The sequence below is a fragment of the Myxine glutinosa genome, chromosome 3 (genome assembly GCF_964187855.1).
Source record: "Myxine glutinosa chromosome 3, kmMyxGlut1.1, whole genome shotgun sequence".
In the NCBI taxonomy this organism is placed as follows: Eukaryota; Metazoa; Chordata; class Myxini; order Myxiniformes; family Myxinidae; genus Myxine; species Myxine glutinosa.
In genome coordinates this window covers 136,363,964-136,390,968 of record NC_136263.1, presented here as the reverse complement: position 1 = coordinate 136,390,968, position 27,005 = coordinate 136,363,964, and the positions used below count along the sequence as shown (strand labels likewise).

The 27,005-nt window shown below is 47.0% G+C and overlaps 1 protein-coding gene across 1 annotated transcript in view; it reads right to left on the bottom strand.

Annotated features, from left to right (window-relative positions):
- CPN1 (carboxypeptidase N subunit 1) overlaps positions 1 to 26,611 on the bottom strand; it is a 62,491-nt gene extending 35,880 nt beyond the window's left edge. Inside the window, exons 1-3 of the mRNA XM_068110069.2 lie at positions 26,023 to 26,611; positions 14,287 to 14,483; positions 1,755 to 1,910 (exon numbers count right to left, since the gene is read on the bottom strand). Coding sequence (XP_067966170.2) covers positions 1,755 to 1,910; positions 14,287 to 14,483; positions 26,023 to 26,239 — 570 coding nt within the window. The 5' untranslated portion in view covers positions 26,240 to 26,611. The remainder of the gene's footprint in view (positions 1 to 1,754; positions 1,911 to 14,286; positions 14,484 to 26,022) is intronic.
- Positions 26,612 to 27,005: the final 394 nt, after the last annotated feature.

The window sequence follows — 27,005 nt, the reverse complement described above, 5'->3', positions numbered from 1 at the left end:
AGATAATGTTAAAAACAAATGAGCCCTATCTTCCAATGGTAAAAAATCTTTAAAAAAATTCCTGGATCCGGAATAATATCCTGAGCTTCACCAAAAACTAATCAATTCTTCCTTATCCCAAGGGCAATAATCCCACCAACTTTCATCCAAATCCGTTCAGAACTTTTCCAGATATCTTGTTCACAAACACACGAACATACAAACACACACACGGACACGATCGAATGCATTACTCCCTCGCGGGAGTAATGATTAGTAAAGAACTATTAGAAACATGCAGATTTAGAGGTTCACTGAACAATTTTGGAGGTTTGCAAAATGGACATTGCTCTAATCCTTATATTGACAAAATATTCCACTAATCCTTATATAAGGGTGCCCCGTCCGGTGTTCCCCCTCAACTAAGACTGGTTTTGGTCCAGCTCTGGTAAAAGTGTCATGGCGGCATCACTGATCCACTGTGATTAGGCCGAGGTACGGGCATTGGTGATTACTCCCGCCAGGGAGTAATGCATTCGATCGTGTCCGTGTGTGTGTGTGTGTGTGTGTGTGTGTGTGTGTGTGTGTGTGTGTGTGTGTGTGTGTGTGTGTGTGTGTGTGTGTGTGCGCGTGTGTGTGTGTGTGTTTGTGTGTTCGTGTGTTCGTGAACAAGATATCTGGAAAAGTTCTGAACGGATTTGGATGAAAGTTGGTGGGATGATTGCCCTTGGGATAAGGAAGAATTGATTAGTTTTTGGTGAAGCTCAGGATATTATTCCGGATCCAGGAATTTTTTGAAGGATTTTTTACCATTGGAAGAGGGGGCTCATTGTTTTTTTGACATTATCTTCTATATATTAATTATCTTCTATATAGAGATATCAACATTTACCTCATCGAATGTCAATCGCGGTGTCAGTATTTGATGAACTTATAAAGACTCAGGTGAGTTATAAGTGTGACAAGCATGTGCACGGGATTCTTCCCAGAAGAATGAGTGGTCGCATTAGCTTGCACGACTTAAAATGAGCGAGTTTTGTTTTGACGTTTGGGCCAGTTTTACATGTTGTATCCCTAAGGAATGAAACGAACGTTTTCCTGGCTTACAATTTTATTTGAAGTCACACATGCCTCAATATACACTCACTTATATAGAATTGAACGCTGAATCCGAAAATGTAAGTGAAATTGCCTTGTTTTTTTTTAACATTATCTTCTATATATTCTAAATATATATCTGCGCACTGTCTGTCTTGTGTTGTCTTGTCTTGTGTTGTCACTGAACAACTCCCTCAAACTTTTGTGAAATCGTATTATTCCAACTTGACCCACGGCAGGAGTGTGCGGTCGACTGAGTGGCGTTCTAGTGTATTACTTGTATATATTGAATAATAAAATAATGTTAGCATTTCCTCGGCAATTGTGAGCCTTATTCTATTAACTATAACATTGTGAACATGACTAGGCCTAATATATCGAACATCATTATTCATACACACAACCCCTACAACTCCACGCTACCCTCCTCCAACCACCCGGCCTGTACGTAGGCCTACTGTACCATATACGAGTGTGCAGCAAAGCCAGCAACCAAACACATCTTCTCTTTCTTCCCTTCCCACACCCTATCCCCTTCTTGATGAATGCTAAATAAACAAATGGCCACTAACAAGATAAAATCTATTCTGACTGAAAACCAGGTACACCAAAACACAAAATTCATAAAGTGGGCAGTTGAATATCCATTGAGCAATGGAACATTCCATGCACTTCACCTTATTCCACTTGGCACTGCTGAAGCTGATATGGTGGTTGGCCCCACCGTGCTTCTCGTTGTGATACATCTGTCCCGTCAGATCAGGAAAGTTGCGGTTGAGATCTATTCCACGTGCATTTCCTCTGCCTTGGAGACGTCTATTTATCTCCAAATCCTGAAACGGATAACACATGACATTCCCTCATCAGAATTTGTGAAGATCCTTCAGCAGCACTTGCCTATATTCCTTTAGCATTTCATCATCTGTCATCTTATGTCTTTGTTCTGGTGATTTGGTAAACCACTTTAGAATGAAGTTTGGATCATGCAACAATCAAAGTGTATCAAAACATGAATGGCATTACATATGGCTATACAGTGATGTTTGGGGAGGGATATCAATTATCTTTATGAGGTCATAAATTATTTTTTTTATTTGCTAAATGACTGTTTGATTGCTACAATTTCACATCACAATCCAACACCGTTCATCCCTCGGAGGGACATTGACTGGCTGCCGCCCGTCTATAGTCTGGTGGCGATAAAAGATCTTACGGTGTCCTTTGCGAAGAGGAGGCGAGCTATTGCCAAGTCACTGTTAAACGTTCAAGGAGGCAGAGATGAACATTTGAGTTTATTCAAACAAAACAGTGTTTCAAACAAACAAAACAAATTGAAACAAACAGTCAAACAAAACACGCATTCGTTCGGCTGCAGGGCATCATCGAGCAACTGACTCCGCCTACCCGGAAACGGAAACAGTTTTAGATAATACGTCATGTGTAATACCAAAGGGTTTTGCAGTATACAACATCTCCCCTTCCCTTCAAACCGCCGACATATGGAAGAGGTTTCCAAGAAGTGACAGTCCCCCAAATCGATCAACATGCATGAGTACTGTTACGTGCTCCTCCCCAAACCCCCTGGTCATGGTGTACCTCCGAGCTCCGAGAGGAGTCACGGCAGAAAAATGTGTTAATCTGAATGTCAAAAATCAATGGTGAAGCCACACCAATTGTTATCAACCAACAAATATTGTATTAAGATCACACAAGAATAACCACACAAAAACAATAGTAATCAATTGTACAACAAATAGTATATCATTCCTATGATGGTACCATCAGGTTCGTACAATATAACTCACTATGCTCCAAGTGAGCAAAAAGAAGAAGATTCCCAATATCTATATTCCCGCATCAAGCCAAAGTCGTATTCCGGCATCCAGCCAAAGTCTTATTCCGGCATCAAGCCAAAGTCGTATTCCGGCATCAAGCCAAAGTCGATCCGCTCCAGCGATCGTCAGAACGATGTCTAATCGAGACCAGAATCCCGTTCGGATGACAGCCACAGCCACGCAGCCAAAGCTGTGCAAAGGTGCCCTCAAGGCGACGGGGAAATCCAAAGGCGCCCTCCAGGCGACTAAGAAATCACACCCTCGGGTATGGACGTTTCAGGGCTCCAAATCGGCGACCCACAGATTTACCTTCAAAATCCACGTTACACACGCACCAGATAAACGTCTGAATGCGGTGAAAACGGCTGAAGCGAAGCAAATACCTTGCGCGATGTGCAAAGCGCGCGAGTCAAAATGGCCGAGGGCCCGTTCTCGAGGCGTAACGGCCCGACGATGATTCTCTCCGGTATCGACTGAAAAACCTGTCACGCAGGTTTATCTGTCACAGCGATGACAACTCTGTCGCAGGAATCCCTTTCCCGGGAAACCCAAATTTTCGCTAGTGACCTCCGTTCGCTAGTGTTGGCTCAAAACCTCAACGCCGCTCGGCTTCTTCTTGTCTGACCTCACTCGCTCCGCCTTCTTTTTCTCCTCTTCCTCTTCTTCGTCGTCCGGTTCCGGTTTCATTTAAAACATTAACATTTTTACCTTTTGGAAAATAGTAATATCTATTTCCCTTAAACGACAACAACAATAGTACATGGAATCAAAAATGTTTACAGTGGATGAAAACCACAACAACGGAAGTGACAAATCCATAACACGTCCCCCCTCAAGAAAGAAAGTTTGAACATAGTGAAAACTTTCTTTGCAGGCAAAAACTCTTTTAACAAACAAAAGTAAAACTCACACCCAAATTATCAATTCACGTGAGCAACGATAATTAATATTTCCCAAAATAAAGCAACAAAACTTCCAAACAACCTACAGAAATTTCCAAAGTTAGTTCACTCTGGACAAAGCATCAGCAACGACATTGTCCCTGCCCTTTACATGCTCAATTTCCAACTTGAACTCCTCTAAAGCCAAACTCCATTTCATCAACCTCTGGTTTTTATTTTTCATTTTTTGAATGAAGGTTAAGGGGTTGTGATCAGTGAAGACTTTTATAGGAAAGGTAGTAGTTCCCAGATACACCTCATAATGCTGAAGCGCTAGCAGGAGAGCAAGGGTCTCTTTTTCCACTGTGGCATAATTTGCCTGATGTTTGTTAAACTTTCTGGAGTAGTAGCACACCGGGTGATCCACTCCATCCTCATCTTCCTGTAATAGAACTGCCCCAGTCCCTACATCACTTGCATCAATGGCCAAATTGAAAGGTGCTTGAAAATCCGGGGCTGCTAGGACAGGAGAGCTCATTAATATTGCTTTGACGTGGCCAAAGGCAGCTTGACATTTGTCATCCCAAACAAACTTGGTCTCTTTCCTCAGCAAATTCGTTAAAGGGGCTACCACATCAGAAAAATTCCTGCAGAACCGCCGGTACCAACCAGCCATACCCAAGAATCTCATAAGCTTCTTCTTCCCTTTTGGAACTTGGAAGCGATCAATGGCTTCTATCTTGGCTGTCACTGGTTGCACCTGACCCTGACCTACTACATGGCCGAGGAACACCACCTGTGCCTTTACAAACTCACTCTTAGATAAGTTGATGGTCAACCCTGCCTCGGTCAGTTTCTTGAAAAATGCTTGGATTTGTTTCATATGATCTTCCATGGTCATAGTGTGGATGATGATATCATCCAGATAAGCCTCCACCCCCTCAAGATCTGCAATAAGCTTATTAATCAGCCATTGAAATGTAACAGGCCCGTTTTTCAATCCAAAGGGAAGAACCTTGTACTGATACAACCCATTTAGTGTGACTAAAGCCGAGATTTCCTTGGCTCTATCAGCAAGAGGAATCTGCCAATACCCTTTCAGCAAGTCAAACTTAGTTACAAATTTAGCTGGGCCTATTCTATCAATACAGTCATCAATCCTCGGGATGGGATATGAGTCGGTCTTGGTCACTGCATTAACCCATTTTAAATCCGTACAACAGCGAAAACTGCCATCGGGTTTTGGAACCAACACACATGGTGAGCTCCATTCACTGCTGCTTGGTTCGATGATGTCATCCTCCAACATATACTGAACCTCCTTCCGAAGATACTCCATCTTCACAGGGTTCATCCGATAGGGGTGTTGCTTCACAGGAGTGGCTTCCCCCATCTCAATATCATGATATACCAAGTCAGTACGACCAGGTACATCTGTGAACAAATGTGCAAACTCAAAGATTAGGCTGGACAGTTGTCCTTGTTGTTTGTAGTGGCTGACCTGGAACAGGAAGCAACACTAACACCAGGTCTTCAGGACTGAAATTTCCGATCTGAGATTTCTTGTCATGTCTCACTTTCATTACCTTCGCAAAAGCGGAAGGTTATGTTTTGATCGCTGTGTATTTATTTGTATGTCTGTGTGTGTGTGTGTGTATGTTATTCGCATAACTCAAAAAGTATTCAACCGAATTGCATGAAATTTGGTGGGATGATTGGTTATTATACGGGACACATTTGATTAGATTTTGGGAGCAATCGGGTCAAAGGTCAAGGTCAAGGTCACGAAAAGGTCAAAATCGTATTTTTGTTGTTCTGTTCCCTACACTCCCATGCCAAGTACAGAACAGTAGCTGCGGCGAAGGTATGCGCTCTACCGAGTGCCCGTTCTAGTTTTATCCTGTGTCACTTTCAGGTTTCTTCTCGCAACTTCACAAGCCTTTGCCAATCTGTGCCTAACCATTGACACAGTCATACTCTACCACTGTTGACTGTGACTCCTCCTGTAGCCACTGTTCTTTCACCAATTTCAACGGTCCTCGCACTGCGTGTCCAAACACAAGTTCAAAAGGACTGAACCCCAATGACTCCTGAACAGATTCCCTCGTAGCAAACAACAATAAGGGTATTCCTTCATCCCAATCCTTGTCACATTCAAAACAATACGTTCTGATCATATTCTTCAATGTCTGGTGAAACCTTTCGAAGGCCCCTTGGCTCTCGTGATGGTAAGTACTTGATCTTACTTGCTCCACTCCCAACAGGTGTACCACTTGCTGAAAAAGCGTTGACATGAAATTGGAACCCTTATCAGACTGGATGACCTTTGGAAGGCCAACCAAAGTGAAAAATTTAATCAAGGCCTTCGCAATAACTGCCGCAGTAATTTTTCTAAGATGCACTGCCTCTGGGAACCTTGTGGAAGCGCACATGATGATCAACAAATACTGATGTCCAGCCTTAGTTTTGGGTAAAGGGCCTACACAGTCAATAATGACACGGCTGAATGGCTCTTCAAAAGCTGGAATGGGTTTTAAAGGTGCGGATGGGGCTTTCTGATTCGGTTTTCCCACCAGCTGGAAAGAATGGCAAGATTTGCAGAACTCCGCCACATCACGTCGCAATCCTGGCCAGAAAAAATGTACCAATATTCTGTCACAGGTCTTGTTCACTCCAAGGTGCCCGGCCAAAGGTGTCTCATGCGCCAAACTCAATATCTCCTTCCGGTATGGCGGTGGCACCACAATTTGGTAATGAACTTTCCACTCATCGTTTGCTGGCACCTCTGGTGGTCTCCATTTTATCATGAGTATTTCCCCTTTCATGAAGTAACCAACAGGTATCTTCATAGCCTCTTCCTCTGTAACGGCTTTACCACTTAAACTCCGCATCTCCGAATCTCCGTGTTGTTCTTCAACAAGTCTCTTTCAGACCAGCACCGTTTGCTCAACCTCGCTCCCAGACGTCTCCGACGGACACTCTATTTCCTCTTTGGTTCCAGATGCCACCTTTTCCTTAAGTTCCTTGATGTCACTCCCTTTCCTATTACCTCTTTCCGAATTTTCCTCCAATACCTCTAAGGAACCCAAATCCACATCGCCTTCCTTCTCCTTCTCTTCAGAGCACTTCCTACCCATAGCACGAGTCGCGGCACAGGATGGAAAGATACCCGGAATCTCCTGCTCTAACTGTGTGGTGTTATTTTCCATACTAGGCTTTTCAACAAACATCGGATTACCAGAAACTCGACCACCGGCCAAATCATTCCTGATAACAAAAGAGATTCCCTCTACAGGAAGAGTGGCTTGTAAACCTACGGTGACCGGTCCTGACACCAAATCAGACTTTAAATGGATGACATGAAGTGGAGCTTTAACACAGCCACCAACTCCCTGTAAAAGAACACTAACACCAGTTGCCATCTTCTCTGACAATGGCAAAATGCCTTCAAGCATTAAAGATTGATGAGCTCCTGTGTCCCTCAATACCCTAACAGGTCTCTGGTTAGTCACGTCTCCATCCAGTGACACAAACCCCTCTGAAATAAAAGGTTTGTAACCCTCTTGAACAAGGTCGTTCTGTGATGCCGTAACTTTGGCATGGGAACCTTCACAAGGCACTGTCCTCCAAGGACGATTTCTCGCATTTGCCAATGCATTCGGAGTTGTACTTGTCTGACTCCGCTCATGATTTTTCCTTTTCAGGGTGTAACATTGGGACATCAAATGCCCAGGTTTCTTGCAAAAAGCGCAAGTAGGCCTGGAGGAAAAACTCGGGGTCTGCTTCGGGCCCCCCGGAAGATAAGTCTGTCTTGGAACTGTAGTCTTCTGATCCCTAAAAGTCGCGGTATCAGATTTGTCCTCATAGTCATCTCCAGGCCGCCTACATGAATATTTGTTCTCCGCACCTGATTTACCATAACTCCCTTGGCTAACTCTAGGCAGGAAGTTAGGTTTGTGGAACCCCATCCTGTGTGTCAAGGCATAGTCATCTTGCATGGTTGCTGCCTCATACAACTCTGGTACTTTCTTTTCATCCAGATGTACTTTAATGTCCGCGTGGACACACTGTATGAATACCTCCACCAAGATCAATTGTCGCAACAAGTTGAAGTCTTTCCCAATCCCCTTCGAGTCACACCACCGATCAACCATGGTTTCCTTCATTCTGGCAAACTCCACATGGGTCTCACTCTCCCTCTTCCTGGCATTCCTGAATTTTTGCTGGTAAGCTTCAGGGACCAATTCATTGGCTTTGAGAATGGTTTTCTTCACTGTCTCATAATCTGCACATTGGTCAATCGGTAAAGCCGAATAGATATCTTGAGCTTTACCCACCAAAACACTTTGCACTAACATAGTCCAGGACCCCACAGGCCATTTTAGCATTTGAGCCACTTTCTCAAAGTGTGAAAAAAACGTGGCTACCTCCTTTTCATTGAAGGGTGGAACCAGCCTCACATGCCTACCAACATCCCAAGTGTTCTGACTAGTTGTCGAACTACCCGGCATGGATACTACTTCTCTCCGTTCTCCCATTAATTCCAGCTCCTTGAGTTTAAGTTCCTTCTGATACTCCATGTCACGTTCCTTTAACTCCCTTTCGGCTCTCCTTTCCTCTGCACTTTCCTTTGCTCTTCTTTTTTCTTCAGCTCTCCTTTCCTCTGCTCTTCTCTCATGGAGTTCTCATTCCTGTTCTACTCTTCTTTCCTCTGCTCTTCTCTCCTCGAGGTCTCGTTCCTGTTCTGGTCTTCTTTCCTCGAGTTCTCGTTCCTGTTCTGCTCTTTCCTTTTCTGCTTTCCTTTCCTCTGCTTTTAACCTTTCCTGGCTCTGCAGTTGCATCTCCATTTTCCGGGGCTCCACATTTTCTTTTTCCTCGGGTAACCAATCCAAGGCTACCTCTTTCCATATTCCTTGTCCCACCAGAGATTCTACCACCAATGTCTGCATCTCTGCTTTCTTCATATGAGCTCGGACCTCCAAGTTAAAATATTTGGCCAATATCAAGAGTTCTGATCTTTTTAACGCTTGGAACTGTGCCTCATTAGGGGACGCCGCAAACTTTTCTGCGTCAAACACCATAGTGACTATTAGTTAACACCTGTTAACCTTCACACAAAATTTTTCCAATTTTTTTTTTAATTTGGGAATGTTAGAAAAATTCCAAATTTGGGAATTTTGGGAATGTAAGGGAATTCTATCCCGGATGAGGTTGTTAGGACGAGCCCCCAATTTCAATTTGGGCCAATTTTGGACGAGCCCCCAATATCCCGGACGAGCCCCCAATTTCTGTTACGTGCTCCTCCCCAAACCCCCTGGTCACGGTGTACCTCCGAGCCCCGAGAGGAGTCACGGCAGAAAAATGTGTTATTCTGTATGTCAAAGATCAATGGTGAAGCCACACCAATTGTTATCAACCAACAAATATTGTATTAAGATCACACAAGAATAACCACACAAAAACAATAGTAATCAATTGTACAACAAATAGTATATCATTCCTATGATGGTACCATCAGGTTCGTACAATATAACTCACTGTGCTCCAAGTGAGCGATAAGAAGAAGATTCCCCAAAAAATAGATGCATGGCCACCCAGAGAGTCGGTCGACGTAGACCAGATACGATTTTCCCGCATGGAAAGAGAAATCTGCAGATACCCACTTGATCAATCCCACTTGAGGGGACTCATTACAGGCGTCTGAAATTCAGGGCATGATCGAATAAAGCTGGGGTGAGATCTGGGTGAGGCTTCTATCAACAGTGGCCGACTTGCTGTGAACTTGCTATTGTGCTGGAAGCATACCTGTGTGCTTGCATGTGCCATTGCCTGGCACCCAACATTTCTGTGTTTTACAATATAGAAAAATCAGATGGCCCTTTCAGAGAGAGAGAGAGAGAGAGAGAGAGAGTGAGACTTGTCGGGAATTTTTTTTCCCCCCTTTTTTAAGGCCATTTTCCCTGCTGGAGCAGGGGTTAGCCTTGCGGGCCCCATCACGATCATCATGGTTTCCTTTTTGAGGCAATGTTTTTATGGCTGGATGCCCTTCCTGATGCCAACCCTTTAGTCGCCTCTTACGACACGCAGGGATACGGTGTACCTATTCTAAACCGGGGCACACACCGGCAGTGTTGAAATGAAAGACAGGGAATGAAAGACATATTCCAAGTGTTTGACCGGCTTGTGATTTTATCAATGTCTGAAGAAAGGGAAGAGACTGTTCCTGTCTATCTGATGGATGAGTAATGTCACAGCAGAGGCTGGAGTCAGCCGCATATACATAAAAATGATTTTCCAGAGTCAGAGAGATCGCTGATGAGGATTCGGATTGGATGGTGCCTACAACACTGCCTTGAGACACTCCAGTCTTGGCAGAGAGAGGACATGAAAGGATTCCGTTGAGTGCCACACGTTGGCTATGAGAGTGGAGGAAGTCAGTAAGCCATGTGTGGAGCTGGCCTTCGATGCCATACACAAAGAGTTTGAAGTACAACACCAGGTATGAAAGTTCCAGATATGTCTCGAGAAATGGCTCTGATCTCATGTCTGACAATAGGGGCCTCAATCCATTGTTGGGAAAGTCGAATCACCATGTCCCAAGTAGAGTGACTAGGTCTGAATTTGAATTGATGAACCGAGATGAGGTCATTGGAGAAAAAGAAGGATTTTATGTCAACTGCGATGATGGATTCCACGACGATGCTGATGATTGGAAGCAAACTGATAGGTTTGTTATTAAGAAGATGTTTTTTTGCAACTTCTTTTATGGAAGATCATTGCAAAATCATTACATAAGATCATTATAATGCTGTGATGTTAGCTAATTTCCAATCAAAGTGATAGAATGAAAATGGCAGATAGAGGATGTGCATGCAAGAGCAGCAGAGCAGGTTTTCATGACATGTGAGCGGATGCCATCTGGTCAAGTTGCAGAATCTTCTCCACCTTCTCAGGTGCAGGGATAGTTGTGTGCGATTTTATTGGGTGGGCACAGAGTGCAAGCGTTGGGGACACAATATTTGGGACCAAACACCAAATTGAGGCATTCATTTTTTAAAAGTGGAATCGGCTGTGGTGCCATTTGAAGTGAAGGAAGGGATGGAGGGGTAACATACTCCAGGAACAGACTCAACAAGGCACTACCAGCTTTTAGAGGAGGAAGACAAGTTTGAAAGTTCAGTCTTGAGGTTGGACAGATGTCGTTTTTTTGTTCTCCTTCGAGTGGACACACTTGTTGCGGGTTTGTGGAATGATCTGAGGTTGCATCTGGTCAGATTTACCTTCCAGCAAGAGAGAGAGCAGGTTGTTTCAAGGAAACCGCCTCACCACAGGATTCCGTGCAACATGGCCAGGAGGACGGGTATGATAACTGAAGATGAGATGGGATGAATCTGTGCGTAAGGTAGAGCAGGTTTCTGTGGAAGAATTCCAAGGCTGAGTTAATATCAGGGGCGGTATATATAGAAGATCAGTCATGAAGTGCAATGGCTCATTGTAGTCCTTGCCAGTTTGCTTAAGTGAACTGCCAAACTTGCCAGTGCTGAGACTGATTTTTTTGAGAATGGCTCGAGAGATGTTGACCTTCACAAGCACATTATCAGATCAACCAATTGGAGCAGAGGAAGAATGGGATACATTGACATAGAAATTGGTCACATGCAAATCCAGAAGGGAGGATTTGCCATTGACAGAAATTCAGGTGGGAAATTTTATGGATTGAGTCAGTCCCTAGGATTTTACAGAGTACCCTTCTGTTTTACGTAGCTCTGGACCCACTGAGCAACCTCATTACTGAGCAAGGACATGGATATACATTAACATGCAATAAACATCCAAAGAAACAGGAAAAGTGACATCAACTGCACATGGATGATTTTAAACTATTTGCACCAAACGACAAAAAATTGCCAGAACTATTTGAAATTAGTCAAACGTTACTCCGAAGACATTCAATTGGAATTTGCCCTGGGTAAGTGTGCCAAATGCACATTCATATGAGGTAAACCAACAAAAATGGACAACATAAAAATCAACCGAGATGCAACATGCAATACAGGAACTAGAAAGCAAAGCATCATACAAATGCAGTGCCTTGTTGTAGAAGAGGGCCACCAAAATTGTCACAAACAAATGTGCAAACCAATTGCCAAAGAATACCTGTGTAGAACGAGGCAGATCCTGAAAACATGCCTTTACCCAAGAAACAAAAGCCAGGCCAAAAAAACAACTGGCAATACCAGTATTTCAATACAGCTGCGGAATACTAATCTGGCCAGAAGATGAAATCAATAAACTATATTTCAAAACAAGAAAACTACTCACCATCCACAAAATGTTATACAAAAACCAATGCAACCCAATAATGTACCTGCCAAGATGAGAAGGAGGCACCTGCTTGATGGAGCTTAACAAAGTGCACAGAATGACAACTGTAGGATTGGCTGAGTACATGAAAAGTTCAACAGACTACCAAATCCAATTTGTACACAAACACAAAGCCAGCAAGCCAAAATAGGTATCCCTAATCCACCTTGCAATTTTTTTCCTAAATACGGGTGTGAATAGAAGTTGTCATATATATGAAAATGAAATAGCAATGAATACAGCCCCAGTCATTGAAAAAGAGACAAAACAATAATATGAAAATATCAACACCGCCAACTTGGAGAACAATAAAAGAGGAGGGCCATATAAAGAAAAGAGTTGGACAGATTTGGCATAGACAATTAAGGCTCATTGGAGTTGCTAAGAAAAGGTCAGCTTAACTGGGATGGCGAACAAATCATTATAAAAGCCTAAGCCCAAGGACCAATCGGACAAGTGTAGGTTTTGTAAGGTTAAAAACAGAAAGTACAAGCCACCTCCTGTCAAGATTGAAAAAACTCATGTCAGAACAGCTGTACACACAAAGGCACAACAAAAAGTATGTAGAGTAATCCACTGTCACTTCTGCAAAAACTTAAATATCCCAGTTCCAGAAAAACTCATGGAAACATGAACCAAAAGCAATCAATGAAAACAAAGAAGTAACACTCACGTACGACCTTATGATCCCAACTTGTGTGAACAAAGAAAATGAAGCATTGCGACTAGATGTAGTGGTGTAAGACGGCATTGTTGATTGAGGTGTAAGTAACAGACGATTTGGTTTAAACAACGCAGAAGTCAAGAAAATCACCAAATACCAGGATCTCAAGAATTAATCAAAAGATATTGGAAGCTGAAGAGTGCCGAAATTGTACCAGTAATACTTGGAGCAACTAGAATGATAAAGAAGAACCTCACGGTGATCTTAAGAAACATCCCTGAAATATTACTAGAAACTCAGTACAGTTGGAAGCTGTCCGGAGCTCGGTGACAATCCTGAAAAGAGCCTGGAAACAAAACTTTGAGAACAAGAAAACTTCACAGTTTGGTCCATGAATCATGATCCCTCTGCTCCATCTTCTGAAATTCACATATGGAGATAACAACCAACGACATACATACATACATACACACACACACACACACACACACACACACACACACACACACACACACACACACACACACACACACACACACACACAAACCCTGTACATTGCAGAATAAAAAAAAAGGCAAGGTCATGAGCGCAATAATTCTATTTGTTACATCATAATAGATTACAAATACACAATTGTAAGCAATTTATAGGCTTTATTCCTGTCTGAATCATCCACAGGGCTCCATTCATTGTAGAGGTTTCAAATCTTTCAGCCTAGAGCCTCTCCAAATGGTGGGTCCAGAACCTCAACCGTTTGTCTTAACTACATCAGTAAATCTACAACCTCAGCCACATCCAAACATTCAGTCAACTGGGCAATGCAACCTTCCTATTTAAACTTTCCACTTAAATAATTTTCTTTACATATACAAGTTTACCCTTCATGCACGAGGGCTTAATGTATTATCATATGCTATGAAACAGTACCCCTCCCCAGTGATGAGGAAAAGCAAGCCAAATTATCCAGTGACGGTTTGAAGGTTTAAGTTAATCTATCAATTTTAAATATATAATGGTCTTTTAAAAGGGTAATTGTGTTACACTCTTGTTTTCACTTACAGCCAAAGCTCTAAGCTACTTATACCGCCCACCCTGAAATGGTGGTGCAACATCAGGAGGCGGAGGTTGGATTTGTCCAAACATCCTGTTTGCGAAGTAAAATTTGGCATCGACATTATTCATGCCTATTCTCCAATATTTTTCAAAAGCGAATGCTGAGCTTTTCAAATGCAGCGCAGGAAGCGGGCGCCAGAAACGGGAGACAGCTGAAGTCACAAACACAGGGACAGACACCACACTTCGCATTATGTAATAGATTTATAATGTCCATCACAGATTTAATGTACTGTATGATCGCACTGTATAAAACACACACACTCACACTCTGGTGTGGACTTCCTGTTGACCCACTCATGATCATTATGCTTTTTAAACATGTCCTGTTTGTCACACATGGTCTCCTTACCTGCCGAGCAGCAAGATCATATCCATCAGGATTCATGCTGGCCATCAGATGGATCCGAGTATTATTTACAAGTGTGGTTACACGGGGATGATTTTGCTGGTACCTCCGACACAGATATTCCGCAAGGTGCAGCAGCAGCTCTCGGCCGACCACCTCGTTCCCATGCATGTTTGCCACATATTTGAACTCTGGCTCCCCTGTCATGCCAAGGTACAAAAATGCTTTGTAAGCCGTATTTGCTCCGTGCAGAGTTCACAACAAACAATGTCCACAAAGCCTTCCATAAAATGTTTCTAGCACATTCCTTTAGTGGTCAAAATTCCACTTCTTATCAACCGAAAGGCCAGTTTACAAGAATAAGCACACAATTATGACTTTTACAAAATTATAAATAAATAATGAAAAAAACCCTATTATGTAGCATCTTCAACTGTCTAGTACAATATGCAGACAAACCAAATATCCTCAGAATGTTGAGGATTCTTGAATTTAATATGTAGCATATAAAGTTCAATGTGATGTTTCCATTTGTCTTCAGTTTCCATAGTCATTCAAACTGTAACGCCAAGTTCAATAAATCTCATCTACGATATTGATTTACTTCACAATGTCCTTCTATCAAAGTGAATTGATGTCTCCTAATGTCATTATTGTTCCACATGGGGTTTTTCTTCCAAAAGCCAATTTTGGCAACAAATACAGTACATTAATTTATTTATCAGTAACAGCTATTCCTAAAGTATTCATTATTTTTTAAAGGATGTTGCGAATGATGCTAATTCTACGATATGTTGACGTTCACATTATTTTAATCACAAGCAGCTAGAAATAGTAATAGTCCGGCAGCTAAGCTAAATATAGCATAACAATTTTTCCTTTTTGTGAGGAAAGCACCACATTTGGCACACTAGTAGACTATCATATTATGAAAAGATCTGGATATTGGGCCATCTCAGATTCAGAGATTTGATTTTTGCAAGATTTGCAGATTTTGCAGATTTGCAAGCTGAGATTGCAACGCCAGGGACGGCCGACTCCTTCCTGCGAACTGCCCACGTCACCCGCACAAGAAGAGCTCATCAAATCACTGCAGCGGCACTGCACATCCTGCAACACCGTGCGTATGAACGCCACTGTATGACATATGCTGATGATGCAGAAGACCTGCCTGAGTTCGAAGACTGGTGTCACCAGAGAGGAGAAGACATTCCCAACTTTCAGTACTGGGCAACTGTGCTGGAACTAGAGATGTTGGTACTGGTCTACGTGCGTTCTCTGCAGCAGGCTTCATTCACGATGTACCTTGATGCCCTGACGGAACTGGTCCCATGGTTCCATGCCTTAGACCACACACACTATGCCAGGTGGGTCCCTGTTCACCTGAGGGACATGGTTGCACTCCCAATGAAGCACCTAGATGTAGCCAGAGAATTCAGGGCTGGCAACTTCACTGTACAGAAGACGAAGAAGGTGTTCTCTTCGATCCCAATCGAATCGAAATCTTGCAAAAATCAAATCTCTGAATCTGAGATGGCCCAACATCCAGATCTTTTCATAATATGATAGTGAAGCGCGGTGCTACGCGCGCTTGCTTGCACAACAAGAAGGAAGCGGACAACGCGGTGAGTTTAAGAGTCTTTATTAAAAGAGCTCACTGTAGCACTGGCACGCTCCGGGCTGCGCGCCCGGTGTATATCCTGAGGCCACGCCTACCCCTCGGGCGTGGCCGCCGCCCACTTGGTGCGCGGAATGATGTCACCACGCCAGTGGGCTTTCGTGTCCGCCACACGCGCCCCCCCAGAATTCCCGCGCACCTGGAGGGCCAGTTTGCGGGGCAAACGGATGACCCGGCCGAAGCGCCCTCTGGCGACCGGCGGCGTCCGGGGTGCAGGGATGCCAGCTGGGATGCCCCCGGCTGTACCCGGGATGGGTGCCGGACCGGGGGGCGGCGTGCCGGCGGTGCTGGGCGGTGCCGGGGGTCCGCCCGCCGGGGGGCGGCCCCGATGCGGGGGCCGAACCAACGGCGGTGGGTGGTCCACGTCGAGGTGGGCCGGCTTGAGTCGATCCACCGAGACGCGGTTGGGAGTACCGCCGATGTCCAAGGTGAAGTATTTCACCCGGTCTCCAGCACGCGGAAAGGCCCGTCGTACGGGGGCCGCAGTGGTGTCCGGTGGGCGTCGTGCCGGACAAAGACATACTCCGCGGTGCGAAGCTCCGGGGCGACGTGCGTGGGTGGGTGCCCGTGGTGCGCCTTCGGCACCGGGGCAAACCTCCGGGCGGTCTCCTGCAGCGCGGAGCGCTCCTGCGCCGCGGACCAAGGTGCCGTGGGGTTGGGGAGGAACTCGCCCGGCACCCGCAGTGGTTGTCCAAAGACCAACTCCGCCGTGGATGTCGCGCAGGTCCTCCTTTGGCACCGTCCGGAGGCCCAGCAGGACCCAGGGGAGCCTGTCGACCCAGCCGCCGTCGCGGAGGGTGGCCCGGAGCGCGGCCTTCAACGAGCGGTGGAACCGCTCGCACAGGCCGTTGGCCTGGGGGTGGTAGGCCATGTTTCGGTGCAGCTGGACCCTGAGCCCCCGCGCGACCACGGCCCAGAGCTCCGAGGTGAACTGGGGGCCGCGGTCGGACGAGATGTCCGAGGGGGCGCCGAACCGGGCGACCCAGGTGGCGATGAACGCCTGCACGACGTCTGCCGCCGTCGTCGCCTCCAAAGGCACGGCCTCCGGCCACCGGGTGGTGCGGTCGACCATGGTAAGGACATGGGTGAAACCCTGCGAGGGGGGCAGAGGTCCCACCAGGTCCACGTGCACGTGGTCGAACCTACGTGCCGGCACCGTAAACGGGGCCAATGGGGCCTGGGTATGCCAGTGCACCTTCGCGCGCTGGCACGCGAGGCACGTCCTGGTCCAGCCACGGACGGCCTTCCGGAGGCCATGCCAGACAAACTTGTCGGCGACCAACCCCTGGGAGGCCTTCGTGCCCGGGTGGGACAGGCTGTGGATGGCGTCAAAAACCTGGCGCTGCCAGCCTGCGGGCACGATGGGGGCGAGGCCGCCCGAGGGAGACGTCGCAAACGAGGGCCCGGCCCACGCCGTCGACGGGCACCTCGGTGACGCGGAGGCCCGTGACGGCGGTCCGCAGGGCCTGGACCCCAGGTTCGGCGGCCTGGTCCGCCGCCATCCGGGCATAGTCGATGCCAAGGTGGACTGCCAAGTCGATGCCAAGGACGTGGGCGACGGCCCGGGAAAGGCAATCGGCCACCGGGTTGTCCTATCCCGCGACGTGCCGGATGTCCGTTGTGTACTTGGACACGGCCGCGAGGTGACGCTGTTGCCGGGCCGACCACAGCTCGGCGACTTTGCCCATCGCGAAGACCAGCGGCTTGTGGTCGACGAAGGCCGTGAACGCACGGCCCTCGAGCAGATGGCGGAAGTGCCTGACCGCCAGGTGAAGCCCAAACAACTCGCGGTCGAAGGTACTGTAACGGCGTTCAGGCGGGCGAAGCTGCCGGCTGAAGAATGCCAGCGGTTGCCAGGCACCACGCACCCATTGCTCGTACACCGCGCCCACCGCGTAGTCTGAGGCGTCGGAGGTGAGGGCGATCGGTGCATCGGGCGCCGGGTGCGTGAGCATGGTGGCGTTGGCCAAGGCGAGCTTCGCGCCCGAGAATGCCGCGTCCATCTGCTCGGTCCAGGTAATGTCACCTTTGACCGGCTTCCCTCGAAGGGCCTCATGTAAGGGGCGCAGGAGCTGGGCGATGCGGGGCAGGAACCGATGGTAAAAGTTTACCATGCCCAGGAACTCCTGGAGACCCTTGATCGTGCGGGGGCACGGAAACCCCTTCACCGCCTCCACCTTGGCTGGTAGGGGGACGGCCCCGTGCCTGGTGACGCGGTGTCCCAAAAAGTCGATGCCGGTGACGCCGAACCAGGCACTTGGCGGGGTTCGCGATGAGGCCATGCTGGCCCAGGCGTTCGAAGAGCGTGCGGAGGTGATGAAGGTGCTCTTCGCGGGACGCGCTGGCGATGAGGATGTCGTCCAGGTAGACGTACAAAAAATCCAAGCCGCGCAAGACGCTGTCCATTAGGCGCTGGAACGCCTCAGCCGCATTTTTCAAACCGAAGGGCATCCGAAGAAATTCGAAAAGCCTGAATGGCGTGATGACAGCCGTCTTCGGGATGTCCTCCGGCCTGATAGGGACCTCATGGTAGCCGCGTACGAGGTCCACCTTTGAAAAGAAGGACATCCCCGCCAACCGGGCGCAGAAGTCCTGGATGTGGGGGACGGGGTAGCGGTCGGGGGTGGTGGCGTCGTTGAGGCGCCTGTAGTCCCCGCACGGTCGCCATCCCCCGCCGGGCTTTGGCACGATGTGGAGCGGGGAAGCCCACGCGCTCTCGGAGTGCCGCACGATGCCGAGCCGCTCCAGCGTAGCGAACTCCGCTTTAGCTACAGCGAGCTTCGTCGGCTCGAGGCGGCGTGCCCGGGCGTAGACCGGTGGCCCGGCGGTGGGAATGTGGTGTTCCACCCCGTGTTTGACGGCCCCCGCCGAGAAAGTGGGCCGCGTGAGGGCCGGGAAACCCGCGAGGAGGCGGGTGAATTCGTCCGCTGCCGGAAGCGTACAGATGAACCTGGCCGGAACCGAACCGCTCAGCAAGCCGCTCGACGAGCCGCTCTGTGAGCTGGTCAATGAGCCGGGCAGCGCGCACGCGAGCGAGCTGAACGTCTCAGCCTGGACAATCCTTCTGCGCTTTACATCCACCAGTAATCCATTAGCACATAAGAAGTCCGTGCTGAGCAGTGCCATAGGCACGTCGGCCGTAACGAACGACCAACGGAAAACCTGCCCTCCGAACCGCAGAGAGAGACAGCGTTTTCCGTACGTGCGTATAGACGTACCATTGGCCACAAGCAGCGCGGGACCTCGGCCCGCGGTTTGCTTGTCGGACGTACCAGCAGGAACGACACTCACCTGCGCTCCCGTGTCGCACAGGTAACGGCGCCCGGACAAGGTGTCCGTTATGTACAGGAGGCTGTTTGAATTGCCGACGCTCAAAGCCGCCACCGAGCGTCGGCTCGCCCATTTCCCGACCTGTCGAATGAGCACGGCGGGCGACACTGCCGAGCCTTGTGGCCGAACTTGGCGTGGAAGAAACACCAGGTGGGCGGCTGCGGCGGCAAAGGCCGCGGTTTTCTTTGCGGTGGCGGCGGTGGTGGGTGGGGTGTGGCGGCGGACACGAAATGCGCATCAGCCTCGAGATCCACGAGGTGTGGTGCATCAGCATCATCATCAGCCCCGATAGCCGCGACGGCCGCGCCAAAACTCGCCTGGGTGTCCAAAGCCGCGAAGAACCTGTCGGCCTCTGCAGCGAGAGCCCGGGGTTCCGTCGTCGCAGAACCGGCCAACGCGAGGCGGACTCGTGCCGGCAGCTGGCATCGAAACAACGCCCGGAATAGAGCGTCCGGGGTTTCGTCGCCCAACAACGACAGCATATGGTCCATGCGGACTGACGGTCGCATGTCACCGAGCTCGGGGAGGGCCAGGAGGCGGTCGGCCCGAGCGTTCACCGTGAGCCCGAACGTGGCGAGGAGGAGACGCTTGATTGCCTCATACCTGCCGTCGGCCGGTGGGTTCCTCAGGACCGACATGACGCGGCCGGCCATGCCGGGCCCGAGGGAAGCGACCACGTGGCAGTACCTGGTCTCGTCCACCGTGATGCCTCGAAGTCGGAACTGGGCTTCTGCCTGCAGGAACCAGACTTCGGCTTGCGTCTACCAGAACTCGGGGAGTTTCATTTGGACCGCGTTGTTTGCCATTGCGATGGCGTATTCGGGTGGTCAGCGATGGCTGACCAGAACGTCGGAGGGTCACCAAATGAAGCGCGGTGCTACGCGCGCTTGCTTGCACAACAAGAAGGAAGCGGACAACGCGGTGAGTTTAAGAGTCTTTATTAAAAGAGCTCACTGTAGCACTGGCGCGCTCCGGGCTGCGCACCCGGTGTATATACTGAGGCCACGCCTACTCCTCGGGCGCGGCTGCTGCCCACTTGGTGCGCGGAATGATGTCACCACGCCAGTGGGCTTTCGTGTCCGCCACAATAGTCTACTAGTGTGCCAAATTTGGTGCTTTCCTCACAAAATGCACAATTGTTATGCTACGTTGCCCCACTATAAATTGCAATACCGAAAGTAACAGGTTTAGTACCTTGGAGCAAAATTGACAGATTTTCAGACTGCAAAGATCATCAACTAGGCTCAGATCGACCCTTTCTATGTGATCTGCCAACAACCTCTCCAAACAGTAGGTCCACAACCTTGGCCGTGGATCGAACTCAGTGGATCCACGACCTCTGCTGTGTCAATACAGTCAGTCAATTTGACAATGCAATCTCATTTCAATTTCTTTATCTCTAGCTTATAGCTTTCTTAGTCCCCGTTGGACTTAGTCAAGTCTGAAACGGGGGCTTATGGATTGGCTTTCGTCTGTCCGTCCATCCGTCCATGCATCCACAACAATATCACGGAGATGTATTGACTGATTTTGTTCTTGGCATAAAGGCAACACATGATGGTATACATACGCACGTCATTCTGTTTCACGATGTGATCAAAGATTGCCGAATGGCAGCCATTTTGTTACTTAAATGTGTCCCCCACCATTTATTGAACATGCAAGTTCCGATTTTGTTCAAACTTGGCACAAGCACAGCACATTGCAGCATATACCTGCACTTTACTTTATTTTGCAATTGTTCGAAGATGGTCGACCGGTAGACTGGCGGCCATTGCGGTTGTAAAAAACCCAATATTGACCAGGTCCTCAACCATTTCTCGGACAGGATTTACCGATCTTGTTTAAATGTGGCACACAGAAAACGAGTGATGGGTTACATACGCTCATCAATTTCTTTTGAGATCAGATCCAATATGGCCGACTGGCGGCCATTTTGTGACTTAAACATGTCCACAACCATTTCCAGGACATGCATGAACCGATTTTCTTCAAACTTGGCACAAAGCAAATGTCTTGGCAAAGAGGGTGTCCACCCTCAGGAGAGCCAGGAAACAATATCTCTCCTCTCTCAAGACTGAACTCTCAAACCTGTCTCCCTCTTCCAAATCCTGGTGGTGTCTGGTCAAATCTGTTTCTGGTGTTTGTTCCCCCTCCATCCCCTCCCTTACCTCAAACGGCTACACAGCTGACTCTGCTCGTGAAAAAGCTGAATGCCTCAACTCTGTGTTTGCCTCTAAATCTTGTGTCCCAAACCCATCCCTCTCTGTACCCGTCATACCCAGCTGCTCCTGGACTCTGTGTTCTTTTCTCCTGACAAGGTGGAGAGGTTTCTGTCAACCCTCGACTCTGATTCTGCAACTGGACCTGACGGCATCAGCCCACGGGTCCTAAAATCCTGCTCTGCTGCTCTTTCACTCCCTCTCTCTGTTCTCTTCACCCTCTCTTTTGCTCAAGATCATCTGCCATCAGCTTGGAAATCAGCCAACATCACCGCTTTACACAAAAAGGTGCAAAAACAGATCCTTGCAACTACAGACCAATCAGCCTTCTCCCAATTATCAGCAAAGTCATGGAATCCATCATTGCTTCAGATATCAAATCTTTCCTCTTCTCCAATGGCTTGATCTCTGACCATCAATTTGGTTTCAGACCTGGTCACTCGACTCTGGACATGCTGCTTCTGCTGTCTCAACAATGGATGGAGGTCCTCGATGGCAAACAGGAAATTAGAGCTGTCTTCCTTGACATATCACGTGCCTTCGATACGGTCTGGCACCCCACTCGGCTCACCAAACTCTCCTCCTATGGTATCCATGGAAATCTCCACGCATGACTTGCGGACTTCCTCTCTAGTCGTAGTCAACGTGTGGCCCTGAATAGGTTTCTCTCATCTTCCCTTCCTGTTCAGGCTGGAGTTCCCCAAGGCAGTGTTCTGGGCCCTGTGCTTTTTCTGGTCTTCATCAATGATCTCTCTGACTCTCTTGAAAATCCTATCTACGTCTTTGCTGATGACTCCACTCTCTGCCGCTCCATTCCTCATCCCTTAGATCGGCAGTCTACAGCCTCCTCACTCCCTGCAGACCTGGACAAAATCACAGACTGGTCAAACAAGTGGAACATGTCTTTCAATCCTGACAAATCTCACACTCTTACTATGTCTCTCCGAAAAGACTGACTGGACAACCCTCCCATCTACTTTCTGAACAATCCTCTCCAAAAGTTCTGTCACTCAAGCTTTTGGGTTTCACTATCTGCTATGATCCTTTCGGGGAAAACCACATTTCCAATCCGGCCTCCAAAGCCAGTCGCCGACTGGGCATCCTCCGGCATGCGAAGTCTTTCCCCGGCACACCTGAGCTCCTCGCCACATACAAGGCTTTCATCCGCAGATCAATGGAATACTGTTCTCCCTTTTGGGCCGGTGCTCCTGCCTCACACCTAGCTCGGCGTCACGCTGTTGAAACCAAAGCTTTCAGCATCATTGGAATCACCTGTGATGAAGCTAACTCCGAGGGCCTTTCACTTACTCACCGTAGACAGGTTGGTGGTCTTTCTGTCCTCCACAGACTCCTCTCCGGCCTTGCCCCCCCAGCTCTCTCTGGGCTCTGTCCCCCAAATATTCCTGCAGGTCGCACAATATATGCCTGTAACCCTATTGTGGTTAAACTGCCAAAATCAAGACTCTCTGTTCACCTTCACTCCTTCATTCCTCTTTTCTCCCGCCTCTGGAACAAACACCCTCACTCTCTTCAATCCCACTCCTCCCTCCAGGTCTTTAAAACAGCTGTTCACCACCATCTCTTATCTTCCCCCATCCAAAAACCTTGATCTTTTCTACCCCCGCCAATTTCACCCAAGATCCACCTTTTTAGAAATACCAACTTCTTTCCTGGAAATCCTTGCAGTGTCCTTGTGTTTTATACTTCTCCCACCCCCCCCCCCCCTCCTTCCCACGCCTCCTCCCCCCAAGCCCTCTCCCTCCCACAGATCTCCCGATGTCCCTGCTCTCAAATGTTGTGTTCAGTTTGTGCTTCCCCATGTCTCCCCATCTTGTCTACCGCTACCCTTATATGTTTTGTGTATGTTTGATTTTTTGTGTGATAAATGTTAGCTCTTTCACGAGCCTCGATCCTGTATACAAAAAAAAAAGAAAAAAAAAAGACTACATGAGTATACATATGCAGAGGATTTTGTTTTGTCATCTGACCAAAGATGGCCGACTGACAGCCTTTAACTCCATCCAGCAAAATTACTGAAACCAAGGTGAGGGCTATGACATTTTATGTCTTTTTCTTCTTGTTCAACGATATTTAGCTTCCTTTCGAGAGCATTCATGTATCTAATGAATATATTCGCCATCTTCATCACACATCCCATTATCTAACCATATACTGTATAGTGTGTATGCTCCCTAACATTACCAGTGAATACATACCTTACCTTGCAGATTACACTTACTTTATTTATACTGAGCATGTCCATTATGATTACCACTGAATTGAGCTGTTATACAAATCTCGAAGCTGTAATTTGAATGGATTTCCCATGTGATCCACTGCAGCCCATGTCGTTCACCTCTTCCCCATTCTACTGCACCACTTCCCACCCCCAACATCTCCGCATTTAAAATGTGTTAATTTGAATGTTTCATCAAAAATATTTGTTGTTATCTCCGCCACCAAAGGTGGATGGAGGTTATGTTATGGAGGTTATGTTATGGAGGTTATGTTATGGAGGTTATGCTATGGAGGTTATGTTTGGAGGTTATGTTATGGAGGTTATGCTATGGAGGTTATGCTATGGAGGTTATGTTTGGAGGTTATGTTATGGAGGTTATGCTATGGAGGTTATGTTATGGAGGTTATGTTATGGAAGTTATGTTATGGAGGTTATGTTATGGAGGTTATGTTATGGAGGTTATGTTATGGAGGTTATGTTATGGAGGTTATGTTATGGAGGTTATGTTATGGAGGTTATGTTATGGAGGTTATGTTTGGAGGTTATGTTATGGAGGTTATGTTATGGAGGTTATGTTATGGAGGTTATGTTTGGAGGTTATGTTATGGAGGTTATGTTATGGAGGTTATGTTATGGAGGTTATGTTATGGAGGTTATGTTTGGAGGTTATGCTATGGAGGTTATGTTTGGAGGTTACCCCTGTCTGTTTCATATTGTGTTTAATAAATTACATTCGGTGCCCTTTTGTGACCTTAAAAAGAATGTCATTTATGGAGGTTATGTTATGCTCAGTATGCTCAGTATATATATATGCCGTATATCGCTGCTGTTTGTTTTCTTGATTCTTGTCTTTTTGCAATTGTTGTTTTCATGTATTGTTATGCATTATGTTTTCCACTCTGTCAAAGCGCCTTTGGGCTTCTGGAAAAGCGCTATACAAAATAAATGAATTATTATTATTATTATTATTTAATCTGTTAACTGTAGCTCCCTATGTTAGTTAGCATATGTATAACAAGCTGTTTTATTTAATCAATTGATAATTACTTTATGGCGTGTAGTTTCTTTCACTGTTATGATTATTTTACGAGGAACTATCACAGATAAGAGATTTCTCGGAATGTTGCTGTTCAAGAAAGGCATTCATACAATTTGGAATGGAAGGCCATGCCGTTTATCAAACAATTTATTGTGTGACATTTATGATTATTGACATCTTTTTGTAAATCCAAAACGAGACTGATCAAAGTGCGAGTTCGTTTTTCCTTTTTAAATTCTCGTTCTGTTGGATTATACCGATGTCATTGTGAAACGGATCAAATACAAAGCTATCAGAAATTAAGTTTTCAACGTAATTAAATAATATTCTGTTTAAGTTCATTGTTTTGAAAACTTTATGAAGATGGACTTTCCTTTTTAGACCCGAATGCTCTTTTTATAGACAAGTTTGCTCCTTTGATTGTACTCGCACTTGAATCGTGATCACACACACACACACACACACACACACATACACACACACATACACACATACACACACACACACACAAACACATACACACACAAACACATACACACACACACACACATACACACACACACACACACACACACACACACACACACAAACACACACACACACACACACACAAACACATATACACACACATACACATACACACACACACACACACACATACACATACACATACACACACACACACACAAACCCTGAATATTGCAGAAGAGACTAGAACAGCACTCGGTAGAGCGCATACCTCCGCCAGGCTGAACAGTTTACGCTTTGAATCCCACTGATAGGCCAGATCTGGATTCGCACCTGATCCAAACTTGAATTATTTCTTCCTTGTCACACACCCAACCTCTCCACCAAGTTTCATCCAAATCCGTCCATAACCTTTTGAGATATCACGCGATATATCGTTTTGGCCCTATCTCCAAATGAAGAAAAATAACTTTAAAATATTATCTCATCCTGATCTGGATTCGCATCTTCACCAAAATGTAAACACTTCTTCCTTGTAACACACCCAACATATCCTCCAAGTTTTGTCCAAATCCGTCCACAACTTTGTAAGATATGCTGTTCACAGACAGACAGACAGACAAACAGACAGGGTTGAAAAAAGAACCTCCATCCACCTTCAGTGGCAGAAGTAACAAAGAAAGGTCGAGAGCATGACAATTATTTTTTGTTCCACCGTAATGGAGTCCCAAGACAAAATTCTGGCTGAGTTGTATGGTTTTACCAAGTTCGTGAACGCCTGGGTTGTCACTGATCTCAATCACATACAGGTCGCGGTGTCTCCAGCTCTTCCCCACGGAGTACACACGGGTGACGTCAGGGCAGCGCTTGTATATGGAGCTGAAGACACGTTCCATAGACTCATGTCCATGGTGTTCAAAGGGAAGCATCTGTGCTAGAGTCAGCCAGGCAAGAATCGCAGCGTAGGCCAGCAGGGCCATGGTGCTCCAACCTGGTGAGTGCGAACTTCGGACGAAAAAACTACAAGTACCAGTCAATGGAAGATTTGCAGATGACGGACCAATGAGAACTGATCCGGCTTCTCCAACTGGAGGTAACGATACAATCCTAATCTACTGTGGGTCGGACAACTTGCTCGTCGGATTCCCTCTGGGAATCATTAATAGAACGTCAAATAGATCGATGCAGAACTTCGCAAGATGAGGCAGTAAGCATTGGTTATACACTCATACTGTAGTGTTATACTGTATTGTCACTTATACATTGAAAGTGTCCAAACTTTCAGAAAATCGAAATAGTCTCTGAAAGAGCCACCATGTTGTAACACCTGGTTGATGAATTGCAACCCTCTTATGGTTAAACTGCCGAAATCAAGACTCTCTGCTCACCTTCACTCCTTCATTCCTCTTTTCTCCCGCCTCTGGAACAAACCCCCTCACTCTCTTCAATCCCACTCCTCCCTCCAGGTCTTCAAAACAGCTGTTCACCACCATCTCTTATCCTCCCCCATCCAAAACCTTGATCTTTTCTACCCCCGTTAATTCACCCCAGATCCACTTTTTTGAAATACCAACTTCTGTCCTGGAAGTCCTAGCAGTGTCCATGTGTTTTTTTTTTTTAATCTCTCCCACCCCCCACCCCTTCCCATGCCTCCTCCCTCCAAGCCCTCTCCCTCCCACAGATCTCCCGATGTCCCTGCCCTCCATCTTATTCTCCCGCTCCCTTTATCTGTTTTCTCCCGCTCCC